The 21,070-nt window shown below is 36.1% G+C and overlaps 1 protein-coding gene across 2 annotated transcripts in view; it reads left to right on the forward strand.

Annotated features, from left to right (window-relative positions):
- Nucleotides 1–21,070, forward strand: part of LOC144965798 (death-associated protein kinase 1-like) — a 179,222-nt gene that overhangs the window by 36,001 nt on the left and 122,151 nt on the right. For both annotated transcript variants that reach the window (XM_078901520.1, XM_078901521.1), the window contains exons 3-4: nt 14,942–15,080; nt 15,906–16,029. In XM_078901520.1, the coding sequence (XP_078757646.1) occupies nt 14,942–15,080; nt 15,906–16,029 (263 nt within the window). The remainder of the gene's footprint in view (nt 1–14,941; nt 15,081–15,905; nt 16,030–21,070) is intronic.

Below are 21,070 nucleotides of genomic sequence, written 5' to 3' on the forward strand. Positions count from 1 at the left end.
TTTAATCTATCAGTGATGCTGATATAATGCTAGACGCAACGATGAATAACGCCCCGGTGTTACAATAATTATGTCGTAAATTTCGATATTTGATCCCAATGAAACGGGAAACTGTCTGTCTATTTATATGAATGACGGATGGGTTGTGGTGAGCAAGAGATAATAATATGGGGTCGAGATGGCTAAGTGGATAAGGCGTTACACTTCCATCCTGTAGACCCTGGGTTCGAGTCCCGCTTTGTCATTTCGTTTTTTTTTTTTTTTGTAGGTTTTTTTTTTTCTCTTGAGCAAGTGACTCTGCCCCCTGCCCCTATTGCTCACTTTGCGGCGTTGCACTACAACTGGCGCCTGGGTTATCGGTATTTTCTCGAGAATGCCCTTAGAGAAAAAAAAATCCAGAGGAGAAAAGGATATTTTATTCATTTTAAAGATGATAGAAGATGACGGATTCGAAACTGGGTCCTTATTGTGCAAGTAGACTATTATGACAAAGAGGTTTTCAGATGATGATGATGATGACGATAAAAATAATTGTCTTGTTTTGTTCCTCTTTGCTACATTGAATAACGTTTGATTAAGTGATGAGTAAAAGCCTAAACTTGGTACGAGATTTGTCTTGTATGTGACTCCGCCATGAACAACTGTTTTTGTTGGTGGCTGAGGAAGCCCTTCGAGCTCGAAACGTGCCGTGCAAAGCATTTATTCTATTCTATTTTTAGACGAAACGGAGTCGTTCGCTCGAGTGCTTGTCAGGCTCAGGACTGATTAAGTGATTAAGCCAACGAGTCTCACAAAGTACATCCTGGTTTGTTTTTATTTACTCCGCTAGATTCCATGGACGTCTCATTAATTGAAATCCGCGGTATTTTTAGAATCAGGAATGTATGTGCGGCTTTTCCAAAAGGTCGTTTTCGTAACATTCGTACATGTAAATACTCACATTTTAAGATATTATGAACAAATTCGTCTGTATCATTTTTATTTGGGTTTGAATATAAAAAGAAGGGGAAAAATATACCAAAAGAAAAACGAAACCGTAAACAAAGAAACGAAACTTAAAAAAAAAATAACAAAAAACAATCAAAAATCAGAACCTAAATTGGCAATATAGAATAAATTGTTTATGGCTTTGTCCATCCTTTATTTTGGACGTGTAAGAAATTATTCTTGTTATTCTGTTGGTTCAGGACTGTCAGTTTTCGATTTTTATTTCTTTTATTATTCAAATCAGAATGACATAATGAGCACTTTTCAAAACAGTTTATTTTTACTTGAATTTTTTGTGTGGCTAATGTTAGAGAAACGACCTTTTTGGCACACCTTATTTTCACTTCCTGCCATTCTGCCCACACTGGAAAAAAAAACAACACTTTTTTAAAAATTTGGCCATAAAACTCGTCCTTCAAATATCGGTCGACTGAAATGACCATCATATTATCAGCAACTCTCAAATCTTGGATTTTCTTAAAGACTCCCTTGAAGTCCCATGTTTGAGAGTTTTGGACAAGAGGGTTCTTTTAATCGATCGATATTTCAAGGACGAGATTTCTGGCCAACATTGTAAAATAAATGTGTTTTTTCAAGGCCCGCAGTCGTACGTACTCGAATTCCAGGTCAGTCAAGATAAACAACTCGATGTGTTTCAATATTGAGTACGTAAATGGCTCGTTGTGACCCATCACCTCAAAATGCTATTATGTATGGTGATATTGATGCTATGGTTCAAGTAAAATACTCACATCTACCATCCTGATAAACTGTACCAACACACAAAACTATGCCTAACCTTAAACGTTTATAGTGTAATTGATATAATTTAGAGAGAACTAATAATTAAAATGGCTGTCTAAAAACAATAACAAAGAGCTGGGTGACGTCAATTTCGTTCGTTCCATATACTATAGACCTTCTATAGAAAACGTTTTTTATTATCCAATATATTACGAAACTTGGGGTAATTATTAATGTGACATTGAAGGCAACAGACACACATTGTTTAAGTTACAATAACTTTTATTTCACATTTCTGATTTCTGATCATCTCTTCTCTAAAGCCGCATATTGACACCTAGTTCACCCCGACACAATACCGTTATACGACGATACTTCACTTATTATGATACTTGTCTTCTGACGTGCAGGTCCCGCTGTTGTTGTTGGTGAAATACATTTGGGACCCAGGGAAAAGGCGTCTTATCTTACTTAAACTCTCTCACCTTGCTCAAGTGTAAAATAAGTACATACTTGTCTGGTAACAAAGATGTCTCTATCGGAAAATAAATTAGTATAATAGATTATTTTACACGTGTCTTCTGTCGTCCTAAATGTTAAGTGTGTTTATTGGCTTGGAACCCATTACAAAGAATTTTGAGCATATTTAGTGGATGATGCACTAAAATGTAAGCTAAGGATTTTTTAAAAATTCAATCGCAATGCCAAAACATTTAAGCTGTTTCTTAGCCTAATCCAGACAGCCTTGAACTGCCACGCGCTCTCCTATCAGTTCTTGGCAGAAGACAACAGTGTTGTTTGTTGGGTTTTTTGTTTGTTTTTTGTTTGTTTTTTGTTTTTTTGTTGTTGTTTTTTTTTGTTTGTTTTTGCTTTTGTTTTGTTTTTGTTGTTATTTTTAAAAAATATTTTCTAAAGAAATAGAATATACTTCTAAACATTATAGATAGGGTCCCGATAGCTCAGTTGGTAGTGTTCTGGCTTCACACGCAACGGGACCGAGATCGATTCCGGGTGAAGTCGAGTTTTTTTTTATGACCTCCCTGTTCTTATACGTGTCTTCTATCGTCCTAAATGTTAAGTCTGAGGGCGATCCTTGATTTTGCGTCCATGTTCATCCGTACGACCTGGTCATTCCACCTCCATCTTCTCAGATGCAGGCTCTGTCGTTGTCTTCTTTATACAGTCACTGTTTTTGGGATTTATTCAGGAAATGACAAACACTTTTGAGCACAGACAGCATTGCTTGACATTGGGCGAGCTCCAACTGTTATGTCCATCTCCAAGAGAATGAGTGGAAATTGTGTGACGGAAGCTTTTTCCAAGGTCACATCGACTATGGAACAACGTGGAGTGCTGACCAGGCACTTCTGAGGACTTCTGCAATGGCACTATACTATTCCACCGTGGAGTACTGCGCTCCGGTGTGGGTTAGGAGCAATAACGTTGAGAAGGTTTATGCGAAACTTCGCAAGTCCATGCATATTATAGTGTCGGGAACGCCGCTGGCAACAATGCCTAGAGAATGGGGCCCGATAACGGCAGTAATCCAGACTCCCAATGTCCGGCGGGAGACGATTACAATTGGCCTGGATCATGACGTAACTATAGTACTCTAGTCGGCCATGGCCTGGATAGATCATCGTAACGATGTTAGTGTGACACCGTTAGAAGCTGCCTAGGGTTAGAACTAGGGGCACTCATTTTCAGCTCAAAGATAAAAGGATAAAATCGAATTCTCTTTATTTTAGAGTATATTCCAAGGGTAGATCGGAGTAACCCAGGCATCAGCAGCAGATCAGATTCGCAAACTGAACTTGGGCCAGGTTATACAGTATGGGATGAAGCAAAGACCATGACGCTATGTCATACTGCCCTTGAAATCGATCTGCTACAACATCACATTGACACATATTCATGAGTAAATACGGATCATGTTATGAGGATTGGTTAAGCTTACGTAATGATCCTCTTTGTTCCATATCCACTTTGATACTTATACGATATCAAATATCAGACAGTTGTTTAACCACTTAACTGCCGAAAGACACGGATTAAAGTATTTGGCCAGAAAACTAGTCCTTCAAATATTGGTCGTTTTAAATAATCCTCATCTTGGCAAAAACTCTCAAACCTAAGTTTGAGAGGGGTATCTTTTTTTTCCAAAATGGGGTAATTTAAATCGATCGATATTTGAAGGTTGAGTTTTTTGGCCAAATGTTTTAATGAGTGTTTTTCCAGAATCCAACAGGTAAACTGGTTAACAAAATATAATTCCTCTGATTAGTCAAGTGCCAATATAATATGATTGTCGTCGTTTCCTATCGAATAAATTAAATGTGAGATCTTTATGGGGCAGCGTGGCTTAGCGGTACGGTCTTTGCTTCGTACCCGAAAGGTACCGAGTTCGATCACTCGCCGCTGCCCTTTGTATCTTTGAGCAAGTGACCTCGCCCTAGCTCTATTTTCGGCACTGTACTGAGGCTAACGCCTGGGTTATTCCAGTCTTCTCTTGGAATAGACCATAGAGACAAATTTCCCTATGGGAATTCTATTCTATTTTTCCATTCTATCTTTATTTAGAGCAATGGCCAATGGATACAACTATCTGACAACCCTTTAACTTTTGTTTGACATTTTAATCAACTAGTGTCCAAGGTTGAATTATTGTTATTATTTAACTCGATTGTCCCGATAGCTCAGTTTGTAGACAACTCGCTTTACGCGCAAAGCGACGGTGTTTATCCCTGATTTTGCGACCCTTTTGATAGTCTGCCGCACAGCACTTTCCGCCAAATCATATAGGGGGCGGGGGGGGGGGGGGGGGGGGGTCAGAAAAAAAGTGTCGACTTTATAAGTTTAGCTACCAATACTTTAACTTTTGATGCCAGGTACGTTCCGACATAATACCGCTTTGAGACGATGTTATGTTGATATGATAATATGAATGAAGTACACGTTAACTGGTCAAAATGAGAAAGGTGTTTTGTCATCGCAAGGCAGTATTGTCTTTTCAGGCATACTCTGTTAAAAGAACAAACACAATCTCCCGACCCCCCCCCCCCCCAAAAAAAAAAAAAAACCCCAACAAAAAAAACAGAAAAAAAAACAATAAAACACATTTTAAGAAAAGGAAGTCCCGGGTTTGTGAGTTTTTGACAAATTGCCTTTAATTTAAACGGTCGATATAATTTAAAGGATGAGTTTTCTGGCCAAAATTTAGTTATGTCGTGCAGTATTTTCCAATATTAATCCGCCCAATGTTGGAATACATTATATATCTATGATCCGCCTTTACAAAGTTAATGCCCAGCTGATAAGGTTAACACTGTCGGTATCGAATACACGTTCCAGACACAGGTCATGATTACAGACTGGACTACTGGATTCATTCAGTGGCTTTGTTAGTTACTCTCTCTCTCTCTCTCTCTCTCTCTCTCTCCCTCTCTCTCTCTCCCTCTCTCTCTCTCTCTCTCTCTCTCTCTCTCTCTCTACGCACCTTCTCTTTATTTCTTCCTCTTTCTTTCGCTACGTGCGTTTGAGTTTAAAGTCCAGCTGATAAGGTTAATACAGCCATGATTACTGATCACACAAAGTTATCTTTTATCCCCTGGATTGACGAATGGATTTTCAATTTAATGTTGGTGTGAAATCCAGTGTTGGATTGGATGGTCTAACATCTCACCGATGGTTGGTATCTCATGTGTTGACTTTCTCTCTCTCTCTCTCTCTCTCTCTCTCTCTCTCTCTCTCTCTCTCTCTCTCTTTCTTTCTTTCTTTCTTTCTCTTTCTCTCACAACACACACTCGCGCGCGCGCACACTTTCTTCCCCCCCCTCTCCCCCCCCCCTCTCTCTCTCTCTCTCTCTCTCTCTCTCTCTCTCTTTCTTTATTTCTTTCTTTCTCTCTCTCATCATTATCTTCTCGATGTTCACCAACCAATAACAATTCAAGTTCAATTATCATCTTTTAACATCACAATTCCCCCCCCCCCCCCCCCACCCCCAGCCATCTTCAAAAGAAAAAGAAAACAACTTAACTCAGAAAAGAATAATACAATTGCACTTTTAATGTTATATACAATCCACATTCCACTAAAATATCTGCCCTTTTACCGTGATCGATTTGTCCTATGAGATACCACCAATCATTCTGAAATTAACCCTCTCCTTACCAGCCATTTCAAGATTTTCCCCAAAACTTCAAACCCAACTAACACAAAAATACTTTTTTTTTATCACTAAAATTAATAACAGTAAAATTCTTGCGATACATAATTTCTTTAGCAAAACATGATCTACAACACACTGTTCTTTCTCTTAAAATGTTTATGATGTACAAAAGAAATTTGAATAAGAAAAATGTTGGCTGTATCGTAACGAATGTGACGATTTTCCTATAGTTGGTAAGGAAAGGGTTAAAGAATAAAATAAAAATGAAAGAAATTTCATCAAAAAGTCAACAATTTCACACCAGTCCGAGACTGAATTCGAATGCCGCATCGTGCTCTACAAGGACCTGTAATTCAATTGAACTCAATTTTTGTCTGAGACGAGGAAGGCCAGACTATAGCTTTAATTCAATTGGAAAATTCCATTCCAGCACTTGTGATGTTTTGAGAGGAGAATAACAAGAGTGCAGTGTAAAAGGACGTTGGGACAATAGTTTCTCTGTCGATCTTTTTCGATGAGGGTATGTTTTGAAAGTCAAGAGAGCGAATAGTTTTACTCAACTTGCATTTATATAGCGTGATATCTACTAAATTATTTGCTCAAAGCGCTTTTCAATTGGTCCCAATCCAACAACATTTCGCATTTAAGACGAGACATGACGCCTGTTGGGCGATATTGCAATTATTTTTTTTTACGACGGAGACAATCTCTGTTAACGGCAGGTTTTACACCTGAGTACGGTGAGTAAATGTGAGTTAAGAGCCTTTTCCAACGACTCAACTATGCCCGCTCGGAGCGGGACTCGAACCCGGGTCCTTCCGACCCGAAATCGAATGTCAGACCACACCAACACGCACACGCACACAAACACAAACACACGCACACACAATATTGAGATATTATCTTTGTTACTGAACTACAGAGCTTTCTGATTTTCCGAGACCAACAAATCGAAGGAAACAGCTGTAACGCCGTACTCTGAAATGACAAAGTTAAAAAAATTTTGACCAAAAAACTCGTCCTTGAAATAGTGGTCTATTAGAAGGACTTTCATCTTGTCAAAGACTCTTTTAGCAGGGACTTCAATGGAGTCCCAAGTTTGAGAGTTTTTGACAATATAAAGGTAATTTTAATCGATCGATATTTGAAGGAGGAGTTTTCTAGCCAAAGTTTTTTTAAAAATAATTTTTTTTTCAGAGTACGGCAGTAATCTGTGTAGAAATTTTGCCCCCCCCCCCCCCCCACCCCACCCCACCCTCTTTGTTGATCATTACCAGAAATAGAATCTAATCGAATGTCGGTTTGGTCGGGCAATACAAACGGATTTTGATCAAAGACCCAGACGCAGTCGCACACTCGGACCCACATACACATATATGGAAAGAGAGAGAGAGAGAGAGAGAGAGAGAGAGAGAGAGAGAGAGAGAGAGGGGGGGGGGGACAGAAAAGAAAGAATGAAAGAGAGAGAGAGAGAGAGAGAGAGAGAGAGAGAGAGAGAGAGAGAGAGTTGGATATTTGTGACCCATTGCCTCAATACGGTGTCATGTCGTGGTGGTTTAGACGCTAACATTTTTAATATGCACTTTGACTTTATTTTACACGAGTCATGGGGGACAATACGGAGTAAGTCCCAAATTTGAGGATTTTTGACAAGGTGGGGATCATTCTAATCGACCGATGTTTGAAGCAAACGTCTTCTTGACAAATATTTTAAAGACGAAATCTCCACGGTATTTTAGAAATGATATTTAATTTTATTCTTATCAATAATCTAATCTCCATGACTATTCATTCAATTACCAGTCTTTAAAGCACTCCGACGAAACACCTAACTCAATTATAGTGCCTGTTTTAACATTGTTTTAACGGACAATATTTTGTGTTGGTTTGAGAGTGTCTCCATTACAACAATATTGTTGAGTTATTTATTTTTTAAAGATTAAATTATTGGTTGTTAAAGGCAACCGGTAAGGGGAAACTAGATGGATATGCATCCTCTTCTCTGATTTAAGGGTAATATTATGTGATCATGCCCAGCACGAAATATTTTCATATAATATGGTCTTTACGAGAATAAAGCTATCAGGCTTTAAAAAAAAATACCAATAGACATCCCTGATCCATCTATCTATCTTTCCATCTATCTACCCATCTATCTATCTATCTTCCATCTATCTACCCGTCTATCTATCTATTTCTATTTCTTCCAGTCAATATGACGTCTTAAGATTTAAAAAAAGACTAAATGATACATAACGAAAACAAAATTATTATTTGCATGACCTATATATCTATATAGACATATATAACACACATACACACACACACACATACACACACACATATATATATATATATATATATATATATATATATATAATATATATATATATATGTATATATATATATATATATATATATATATATATATATATATATAAAACAATAGACAAGAAGTGCAATACAATACATTGAAATATACCAGAATGGCTTCATTATACAGCTCTACACGGGTATCGATTATTTACACAGAAACCAATAAGGATCAACGATTGTTATTGATCATTTCAATGGAACGCAATAATGCCGACAGATCGGGATCAAAAAGATTTTATAGATTTGAAAGGTGCCCGTGACGCTAACTGGACGTACTCGCTGGCACTGCACGCATGCGTACAGGTTTGAAACGTCAACGTGAATTGGTGCCCATCATTTTCGCTTGGTAGTCGATTATTATCCCCGCTCTTTCATCATGAAAGGCATCAATAAAGATTCTCGCAAGTTCCTCATTTCTTTTTCTTATCTCTAGTCTTTCTTCGTTTTTTTTTTCCTCCCTGAAACCAAGGCGCACGCGAGATTCTGCATATTGGCTAGTCGTAAATTTATTTTCAAAAACGATTTTTTAAAAAGAAAAAAAAAAAAAAAAAAACATTTAAAAAATGCACAACAAAAACGTTATGATAAAAGATTACGATTTGTTCTCCTGGGGTTCATTCATTGTAGCTATGCTTATCGGGATTGGGGCGATCCGTTTAATTAGGTTTGCCAGATAATGCTTTCATGTAGTCAGACTTTTTTTTTCATGCTTACATGTCTCACGCGTATAATTAATTATAGTATATATATATATATATATATATATATATATATATATATATATTATGTGTGTATATATTATGTGTGTATATAACATTAACTCATAATAATCTGCCTTTCCTATCTGATTTTTAGGATGATTAATCCCCAGCCCCTCCCACCCTTTTTGTATTTCCTTCTTCGCTTTATCTGGTACTGCGTCAAACACGGCTTTTCCCTGATATAGCTGCTCGCATATTTCAGCTATTGTTTTCTATTTTCATTTTTTTCCCTCCTTTATTTTTATATTTATTTCACAACACATCTATTCTTCTCTTGACATAGTTCTTCAATTTTCCTATGTCAATGCTTTTAGTTTTATTTTCACATTCAGTACAGCTGCTCTCTCCAGACTGTGTAACAATGTCAAAACGATTTTCTTTCTTTTTAGCGAAAAAACGTTAACATCCCATATCAATCAATTAAGTTAACCCATTAACTTGTCAAAAAGTTCCAAACCTGACAATTCTGTGCTTGTCACACTTTGTGGAGAAAAAAAACAAAACAAACAAAACGTATTTGATAATTTTGGCCAGAAAACTCGTCCTTCAAATGTCGGTTGATTAATATGATCCTCGACTTGGCAAAAACTCTCAAACCTGGGACTTCGCGAAGTTCCATGCCCTGTTTTGAGAGTGTTTACCAAGACAAGGGTCATATTAATCAATCGGTATTTGAAGGAGAAGTTTTCTGGCGAAAATTTTAAATACGTATTGGTTTTTTTTTGGTGATTTTGTTGTTGTCGTTGTTGTTGTTTTTTGTTTTTGTTTTTTTTTTTACATTTTTTCTAGAGTATAGCAGTGTGAAGCATCGGGCTTCAGACTTTTTGTAATGATTTAGTGGTTAACATAATCGATCAATATTTGAAGAAGTCGTTGTCCAGCCATTTTTCCCTTGTCTCTAAAATTCCGATTTTCGAAAGTACTGATAATTTTAAGAAATAGGCGGGGGTGGGGGTGGGGGGGGGGGGGGTTGTGGAGAGAGAAAATGTGAAGAAAAAAAAGATTGATAAAGGGCGGCAAGTAGGAAAATTAATTGCGCTCTCTTTCACCTTTCCTATTCCATTACCTAACAATGCGATTTAAATTTATTTTTTTTTTTTTTGCCAGCTGTGCTAGAATTATACTGCCTTTAGGTGTTAGGTGAAAAGTGTTGATGGGAATATTGGGAGGGAATTATCCAATGGAAACAAATTCCTATTTTTATTTGTGTCTCGAATTCCTATTGTTTGACGTTCTGATTCCACTTTTGGAATCTGAAGGGTTGGCAGGTCTGGATGGCTTCCTTCCTGCGAATCCCGGACTCCAGCCGGAGTACCAGCCAATATACACGGTGTTGGGCCATCTCGTCCCCTGATATTTATTTTATTTTGAAAGAAAAAATGTGAAAAAGATAATGATTGTCAAAAGGGCGGTAAGTAGGAAAATTAATTGCGCTACCTTTCACCTTTCCTTATTCCATTACCTTACAATGTGATTTTAAAATATTTTTTTTTGCCAGCTGTGCTAGAATTGTATATAGACGTCTACTGCCTTTTTGTGTTATGTAAACAAATTTCACATTTTTATTTTTGTCTCAAATTCCTATTGTCTGATGTTTTGATTCCACTTTTGGAACGTGAAGGGTTGGCATTTCTGGATGGCTTCCTTCCTGCGAATCCCAAACTCTGAGTACCAGCCAATATACACAGAGTTTGGCCATCTCGACCCACGATATTTATTTTGTTTTTCACTTTTCATACTCGCTTTCGCCACAACATACATGCAAGCTTTTAAGCGTTTGGCCTCGAGCGTTTAAAACTGAGCAAGTCAAGGTGAGGTTATAATAAGAATGATATTCTTAGGTATAATAATAATTATTATGACCAATGCCGCCGCCACAGTAATTTCCCCCCTGTTAACGTAGATTTAAAAGATGCACTCCAGTTACCTCTCCGGACCCCTCTGAAGAACTGACCCAGTTAGAAGTGGTTTATGTTATTTGTTTATGCATAGCGATTAGAGTAACGGGCTAACCAATAACTGGTGACTTATCCATGTTCGATTTATACTTTGATCCCACCGCTCTCTCGCTCTCTCTCTCTATCTCTCTCTCTCTCACACACACATACACATACACTCTCTCCCTCGCTCTCTCTCTCTCTATCTATCTATCTAGCTAGCTTTCTCTCTCTTTCTCTTCCCCCAGACTCACGCCCCCTAATTCTTCCTTCTCTCTCTTGCTCCGTTTTTTTGTTGTTGTTCTTGTCTTTCCTCTGCCCTCCACCTTTGCTCCCCTTCCCCTTTCCTCCACTTCCGCTCCTCTTACTATTCCTCCTCTACCTTCCTTTATCATCATCATCATCATCATCATCATCCTCATCATTATCATCGTGATTCATTCATTCATTCATTCATCATCTCCCCTCATTATATGAACCAAAAAGTCTCATCATGTTTCTTTTTTGGTCGCATCTTATTTTTTATTTTTTTTCTTCTTTCTTATCATACATTGGCTAACTTACGTTTATAATATTAGAAAAAGAAACAAAAAACCCAGAGCCCTTAACCTCAGGCATATCTTGATGCAGTAAGCTGCACGCATTAATAGACAAGACCATAGAAAACCTAGATCGCATGGCCAGGACGGATCGAGAGACCTGTCAAACTATTTTTATGGGCAGCCCTCCCCCGAGGATGCTATTATACTGAATTATAAAAGTGTGATAAAACCGCCCCGTGCCCGAGCCACAAGTGTTGGTCATCTCAGCTGGATACCCGCTACCTGAATTGACCGATCTGTGACCACCATTATGGGTTTGCCATTATCATCAATATTTTAAAAAACAAAATCAATGACATTAACTGGGGCGGTTTTTTGTGTGTGCTTGTGATTAGGTTAGTGACACGTTGTTGTTGTTGTTGTTGTTGTTGTTGTTGTTGCTGTTGTTATTGTCGTTGTCATTGTTACTGTTATTGTTGTTGTTGCTGTTGTTGTTGTTGTTATTGTTGTCGTTATTGTCGTTGTTGTTGTTGCTACTATTGTTTTGTTGGGGTTTTTTTGTTTGTTTTTTTTAAATTATATTTTTTTTACAGGAGTAAGGTGCCTCGTCTTGTTAGAAATAATCCAGCGATGCTGAGTGTGATCAGTGGCCGGATGGTGACGATGTTGGCAATTAAAATTAAAAAAAACATATGTGGCCCGGCGTTATGTATTTGTGACAGGTAATATTCCACACTTGACCCCACTCGACTAAGGTGTAAATGGACTCCTGACTATAAATATTGACGGATATCGTTAGAGTGCTTGTATGAAATGGATACCAAACTATCCGAGATGGGAATATTGTTTCATATTTTGTTTCTGGAAAGGAAATATTGTGAAGAAAGCCCATTGAATATGATAAGTCCTCGGAAATGCGCAATATAAATTTCCAAATTTATTTATTTATTTATTATTTATTTGTTTGTTTGTTTGTTTATTTATTTATTTAACTATTTATTGAGGGAGACCTAATGATGGAGCTTGTGGTTTGACACTCGTCTTCGGATCGGAACTTTATGGGTTCGAGTCTCTTTCCTCACATTTTCTCACCGTACTCGGGTGTAAATTGAGTAGCTGTATGTTTTATTGACGACAATTCGTTTAGTGTCGGAAATTGACCAAATTAAAACCACTCATTTCTGGTGAGTTTGGCTCTAAAATTACTTTTTAGTATTTGGCTTGAGACGGTGATCCTTACATATATGGTGCGATTTTTTTTAAATGGAAAAAGTAAGACGCTGTTTCAATACGAAGAAGAAACCATAAACGTTAGAAAGTTTACAAGCAACAAAAAGATGACCTTTGGTTAATAAACATGCCAAGTTTGTTTTTTTAATGTATTATGAGTAAAGAAACTAAGCCGGTTATATCAAAGTCGTATAAAAAGCACGATATCGTTAGTGTCCAAATTTGCATCTTGGTTTAAGCAGTATTGTGTGTCTAGTGTAGAAAGTTGCCACGTCTTGCTGAAAAAACAAAACACCGATCGGGATAGCTGGTCTGCAATACGTTTTTCTTCTAACAATGTTACATAATTTTAAAATACAAATCAGAAATCACGCTCGATTTATTTCTAAAGATAAATTACCTCCATTGCGTGTTGACTTGAATCCATTGATGGACTATAGCATTTGATCAATGATGTCCAACATGGTCTGTAAGAGTTGTACAAGGTTTTACTCAGAAGCAGAGTTAAAAGAGCCAATTTTAAACGAATTGGATTGAATCATTATTTAAGTCGTATAGTGAATCACGAGAAAAAAAAAAGGCTACGCATAGTATTAAAGCAAAGTCGGGGATTGACAGGTGATATGAAAATTTGAGAATTTAAACAATATAGTGTCCTGAAAAATGATATACATAAATGTCAATTATGGTTTTGATTGTGGTAAAATATCAGACTTGTATCAATTATAGTCTGACAACGACACAGTTCTAAACTTTTCCATTTTTTTCTTTCTCGCATGCATATATATATATATACAGTTCCATTCGAGTTTGTTGGGGAGAGACCATAGCAATCTATAGATAGCATTGGGAGACAAATGATCTACTGGACAAGAAAACGGGCAAGGGAAAGATCTATTAAACTTATGACCTGCCTGCTGATTAAGCGTGGCCTTGAAAGTTTTGGGTCGTTGGTCAGTGCAGGGGGGACGTTTTTATCGTGTGTGAAACGTAAAGCAGTCTAGGTGTCACACTGTGTGCTTGAATGAATGGACACCTTATAATATAATATAAAATACAAGATTTACTTTGAGTATTTGATTTTCTATTGACGTTGCTTCTAGGCGTAAAATTAAGATTCTTGAACTCATCCGTTTGGAAATTCGAAGGAGTCCCCAATGTCGTTGCGCGACCATTTGGAACCAGCTTGACGTTTCAAACGCATGAGTTCAACAATACTTTATTGTTATTTCCAATGACTTTATTGTTATTTCCAATGACCTCATTTATATTATTATTATGTTGTTTGTTTTGTTTTTTTTTTTGGAACGACTTAAAGTTTCAAATGCATGAGCTCAAGAATACGTATATTGTTATTTCAAATGACCTCATTTATATTATTTTTTTTTTGGAACGAGCTTGAAGTTTTAAACACATGAATTCAAGAATACTTATATTGTTATTTCCAATGACCTCATTTATATATTTTTATTTTTTAAAATAAAAATGTATTTTTTCCTCTCAATGATGATTTCACGAATTGAACGATTTGATATTAAGAATTATAATTGTGGTCAAGGTATCATTAGGCGTCAAAATATATTTTTTCTGTTTTTTATCAACAACAATGGGGACGTAAAAAACATTCGTTGATTGAACACCTCCTTGTATAAATCTGTTCTGGAGAACAAAAGGTTAGGGATTTGAGGGAGTCTTGAGATAGATAGTTTGAAAATATACTGCTAGATCATCTCAGAGAAAGATAATAAGGCAACTAGATAGAGATAGAGTGTTTCAAATTTTTTATAAAGTCCTTCAGAGCGATTCAGGAGTGTATACCGGTTTCTACAGTGTGAATCGGACATTTAGAGATTTGTTGCTCGGTATCCTTTGGATAGGACGCTAGTTTATAGCAACCTACTTTCCGCCAGATCCATCAGACCCAGCTACCCAATCACTGCTAGGTCGACAGGGGGAGGGGGGGGGTCAGAAAAAAATCCCGACTTCACCTGTGATCGATCTCGGTCCTTTTGCGTTTGAAGGATGCGAGTGCTCTACCAACGGAGGCGCGGGGATCGACTTCGAGTCATAATGGTCACAACCCGAATGCGTCTTACCACTAGACCAAAAAAAAAAATAACCAACAAAAAAAAAACCCCCAAAACAAACATGTTCATCTTTTATCTGTATCAAGTAATTCTGTTCTTCCGTCTCCAGAGTGACAGGAGGTGAGTTGTTTGACTACATCTCTGAGAAAGACTGCTTGGATGAAGAAGAGGCGTCCGCTTTCATTGCCCAAATTCTGCATGGATTGAAGCATCTCCACGACAATAGTATCGCCCATCTAGACCTCAAGGTATTTACAGATTTTCCTTTTATGTTGATAAATAGATAGAATGGTAGAGAGGCAGATAGATAAATAAATTAGTTCGAAAATGATTAAATAAATAAATATTGATAACAATCAAGATGATGATGATGATGATGATGGTGATGATGATGATGATTGTTATGCACCAAAAGGAAGTGCACAGAAAGACTGACAGGGCATACACTTATTTGTGGCCTGTCAATAAGATACGTTATTGCCAACTTTATATTTCATATATCACAGACTTAGTAATATTTAACATGGCAGTATAGAAATATACATAAACAGAATATACGTTATGTAATAGATCGTCAATGCACAAGTGTAGTTAATTAATGATACGAATATAATGTATTCATAAAATATATTCGATTGTGACATAATTTAGAAGTAATTAAATGTAATTCAGTGGATTATTCATGGAAATGCAATATTGGTAATACCATTGCAAAGGGCAATGACTCAATAATAATACACCATAACGATGATGATGACGACGACGACAACACCAATAATAATAATAATGATAATAATAATAATAATAATAATAATAATAATAATAATAATAATAATAATAATAATAATAATAATAATAATAATAATAATAATAGTAATAATAATAATAATAATAATAATAATAATAATAATAATAATAATAATAATAATAATAATAATAATAATAATAATGAATATTATAATAAAAATAATAGTAATAATAATAATAATAATAATAATAATAATAATAATAATAATAATAATAATAATAATAATAAATCTTGTATTTTATATCTATACTCCAAATTCTTCCAGCCCGAGAACATCATGCTGTTGAACAAGAAATCCCAGAACATCAAACTGATTGACTTCGGTCTGGCCCAACAGTTATCTGGGAAAGAGGACCTACGTGCCTTGATGGGAACGGCAGAGTTTATCGGTAAAGTTTATTTTTATGTTTGAAGACATACATATCGTCTTTGATTCAATTTCTATCTTAAGCGACATATGGTCATATGAATGTAAATGTATATTTTGTCATATATATATTTTGTATAAGTAGTAGTCCTTCAGATCCATAGGCCCATGGAACCGGAGTTTATCTCGGTTTCTATAGCGTGAAAAGGACTATAGAAGTTGCTGGTCTATCGTAAAGTACCTTCCACTAAGATCTATCAGCTACCCAATCACTGCTGGGTGGACAGGTGGGGGGGGGGGGGAATCGATCTCGGTTCATTTGCTTATGAAGCGAGTGCTCTACCAACTGAGCTAACGGGACCCCAATGTATTGTGTAAAACAATTGGAAATGACTAGTGGTTTTGGGGTAAATCAATATTATAGCACATACGACAGATATAAATTCCTTCATTACTATGCACCGGAGAACTGGATACATACCTGATCTTCTGGTTTCAGAGTGATGTTTTTGGGGTTTTTTTCTATCCTATATAAATGCTGGTCGTTAATAAAGATATAATCCATTCTCACTTTTTTAGACCCAGTAATCACAGGAATCTGCCTAAACACCCTGATACTAAAATGATTATGCCACCTTATGATTCATTCAATATGTAACCAATATTCCAATTCAATATGTAATATTGTTAGGTTACACACTTCCAATGAATTTTGAACCGGAAGAGAGGAATGTGTGATGTGACAACGACGTGTCTGTCCTTTTCTATACATTTTGATGTTTATTTCATGAAATATGTTAACAAATGTCAGGGTTATGGCCATTTGAAGTAGACAAAAAGTGGTTTTGAGGGAAACGGCTTCAAAGTTTACTCAACGCCATTTACTGAACGTTTAAAGAGCCCTCGAAAAAAAAAGGATTAAAATATTTAGTGTGCAAATTTTTCAACTGGAACTGGTCATAAATGAACAATCAAACATTAATATTATTGGGTAATCCCGATTTTCCTCAGAAAGTCTGAAAACACCTGTTATTTGCCAGATTTCGAAAATACCATCCAGGTGATATTATGTCGTGGACCATTTCTCAAGAGCGCCTCACATTTAGTTATGGTCTCATTGTTGTAATGGAGACATTCTCAAGCCAATTCAAAATAGTTTTCATATTATGTAACAATGTTAAATAAATCAAGCACATAATTGCGATCGCTTATCAGACCTGCTAATATGTGCACGTCGGCGATGCTTTTTGCTTGTGTTGGAGATATAAGAAAGAAATATTAGGAACTGTGTTGATTACCTTATGAAGATAATATGTATTTCCAAAAAATCAGAAATATAGAGTGGTACTTCTTGAATTGAAGTCATTGGCAAAGCGCTAAAATGGGAATTTTATCTTAACCTAAGCCTTTGTGTTTACCGTTAGTTTCAAGATCAAGGAGAGACTGTTAAACGAATTGCGTCAATATTCATTTTCTCTCATTCAGTACTTAACTGCTCGTAACTACAGCAGGGCTGCCAACCTTAAAACAAGAAAAAGTGTCAGACTGCATGTCAATGCAATAATAATGATGATAATAATAATAATAATAATAATAATAATAATAATAATAATAATAATAATAATAATAATAATAATAATAATAATAATAATAATAATAATAATAATAATAATAATAGAGGACATTAATTTGTACAGCGCATTTTCAAAATTATATAATACTCAATGTGTTTTACATTGGTTCTAAAAAAAATATTTTTATAAGTTTGTGTGGGTGAACAATTCCAGAATCGTTTAGAATATCTTGAAAATAAAATTAAGAAACAATGCAAACATCCCCTCTTTAGTGAATTTAACAAAAAAAAAAAAAAGAAAAAAAAAGTAAAAAACATTTTTAAAAAATCCGAAACGTATGAGACAAAGGTTTTTACCTGTTACTTACGCACTAGGACAAATTTGTCCTGTCCCACTGGAGAAAACTTCTATTCAAAAGGGGTTCCGCACTAGGACAGGACTGTCCCGGGACACACCTGCGCGAATGCATTATTTTTTTATTTTTTTTTACAAGATTCAAAAGTTTATTTGTAGGCAATTGTCAATATAACTCATACAAGAATATAATATTTTCATCAACAAATCAAGTAAATAAAATCAATAATAAAGCAAGGCAAACAATGATAGTAATAATGATAATGATAGTAATGATAATAATAATAATAATAATAATAATAATAATAATAATAATAATAATAATAATGATAATTATAATGGTGATAATAATAATGTAAAATCTTCTAATTAATAGATTAGTTATTTAATAGTTTGAATTATAAATTAATAATTTAAAAAATAAGTCCTTGGTACAACTCTAATAATTCACATTTTATGAATCAACATAAGATACGACATGACGATAATGATTTTTTACACTGTACAATGGGATTTGTTTACATAAGATTTATATAATCATGAAATATTCTTATAGCAAGAGTAATATTATTGCTGCTGCTACTACTACTACAACAACAACTACTACTACTACTACTACTACACTACTACTACTACTACTACTACTACTACTACTACTACACTACTACACTACTACTACTACACTACCACTACTACACTACTACTACTACTACTACTACTACTACTACTACTACTACTACTACTACTACTACTACTACTACTACTACTACTACTACTACTACTACACTACTACTACTACTACTACTACTACTACTACTACTACTACTACTACTACTACTACTACTACTACCACTACTACTACTACTACTACACTACTACTACTACTACTACTACTACTACTACTACTACTACTAACTACTACTACTACTACTACTACTACTACTACTACCACTACCACTACTACTACTACTACTACTACTACTACTACTACTACTACTACTACTACTACTACTACTACTACTACTACTACTACTACAACTACCACCTCTTCTACCACTACTTCTACTACTACAACTACTACTACTACTACTACTACTACTACTACTACTACTACTACTACTACTACTACTACTACTACTACTACTACTACTACTACTACTACTGCTGCTACAAGTAATGTATGAAATAGAGGTTGCATTTTCTGCGCTTTACTACGTGGAAAAAAATGACAAATTTAAAGAGAAAACAACATTGGGTGCATCCTTTAATGACCCAAAGATTGCTCAAGGGTTAATTCCGTAGACTCTATGGTGATCTCCGATCTTATCTTAAAATGACTTTCTTGGAATCACCTCATTTTACCCAGTTGCAAATGAGTACCAGTTCGCTGATGAAAGTAATCTTTGACGGACTAGCATCATTCAAGAGGATAATAGAAAGTCAACATGGCTCGGTGGTACGGTCTTTGCTTCGTACCCGAAATGCATCAGTTCGATCACCCGCTGATGCGCTGTGTTGCCTTGAGTAAGTCACCTCGCCTAGCTCAATTTGCGGCGCTGCACTGCGGCTAACGCCTGGGTTATACCTCACCCTAGCTCAATTTGCGGCGCTGCATTGCGGCTGACGCCTGGGTTATTCCAGTCTTCCCTTGGAATAGACCCTCGAGAAAAATGTCCCCTATGGGATGAAAAAGGGAATTTTTTTTTTTTTTAATTTTAAACTGTTATCTGTCTGCTCAACGCTTCAGCAACATGGATAAGTTCCGGATTTATAAGTTAGGAGGCAAGATGGCCCATGGTTAGCGCGTTGTACTCTGGACTCAGAGGTTCTGCGTTCGATCCCGACCAAAGCCAATTTGTACTTTCTAGAGCAAGAAAATTTACTCCAATCACTCACTCCATTCAGGTGTAAAAGGGTACCTGTCAAGCTGGGATAGTAATCTGCGATAGACTAGCGTCCTGTTCAAAGGTTTTCAAACAAATACGTTAATTGTCCGCTTCACGCTATTGAAACCGGAATAACTCCTGCACCATTGGCTACAAGGATCTAAAGGAGTTAATTTGTCTTACAATGAGTCCAAGTGGCTCAGAAGGACTTACTTAAAAATATTTTCATCGAAAATTCCCGAAATAAATAACGATAAAGATAATTGATCCCACAAGGTACCGAATAGATGTGCGACCGGTTTTAGACACGTTACTGCTGTGTCACAAAGTGTGACGCATCTTAAATTATATTTATAAACATACGTTTTTAAATTGCCGAAAGTGTTTGTGTTGCTATGCCTTCTGTACGTGGTTTCATCATATAGAATTATTTTTTGAATTGTTCTTGCTTTTTTATATTCAGAATTGAAATAAATAAATAAATCATAACTGTGAAATTGAATGTAGGCTTCAGTTTATATACGAAAACAGATAAAATGGACGTTTCGGGTTTCCCCTTCATCACAACACATGATGTATTAAAAACTACAGACGAATGAGACAATGTGGTAGTGGCGTTGTTAAGATGCACAAACAAAAACATTGATGGGCAGGAAATTGTATGCTACTTTGTGAGGAAGCGCGAATTAAAACAGAGCAATAGAAATTTATAAAAGGTGCGTACTTAATTATGTTAAAAGAGGGGAAGCGGGTAGGAACTGTGTAATGCAGTATAGAAGTCAGTGAACTAAAATAAAGTGTGGACTATTGTTGGAAAATAAATCCAATGGAATTGGAAATAAATACAAAATGTAAGGGATGTAGGTATTAATATATTAGTGGCATTAGCAGCAGCAGAAGCAACAGTAGTAGTAGTAGTAGTAGTAGTAGGGATGCAGAAAATAAAGACAGGCATTTCAATTTTGACACGGCGCCGCCAAGTCTGCGAATTTTTTGTCCTAGTGCGGAAGTCTGCTATATTTTTCTACTATCACAAACGATATGAACACGGGACTGGGACAGTCCTGTCCCGTTGATTTTGTAGCATTTCACAACGGCTTGGGACACAACGGGACTGTTTTGTCCCGTCCCAATAGGTGCGGAAGATTTCTCTAAATTCTATATGTTACAGATTTGGGACAGGACTGTCCCAGGACAGTCCTGTCCTAGTGCGGAAGAGGGTTTAAGATTTGATTTTCATTCTTTAAAA

Source organism: Berghia stephanieae, chromosome 2 (assembly GCF_034508935.2).
Source record: "Berghia stephanieae isolate SIO BIC M18660-M18661 chromosome 2, UCSD_Bste_1.3, whole genome shotgun sequence".
In the NCBI taxonomy this organism is placed as follows: Eukaryota; Metazoa; Mollusca; class Gastropoda; order Nudibranchia; family Aeolidiidae; genus Berghia; species Berghia stephanieae.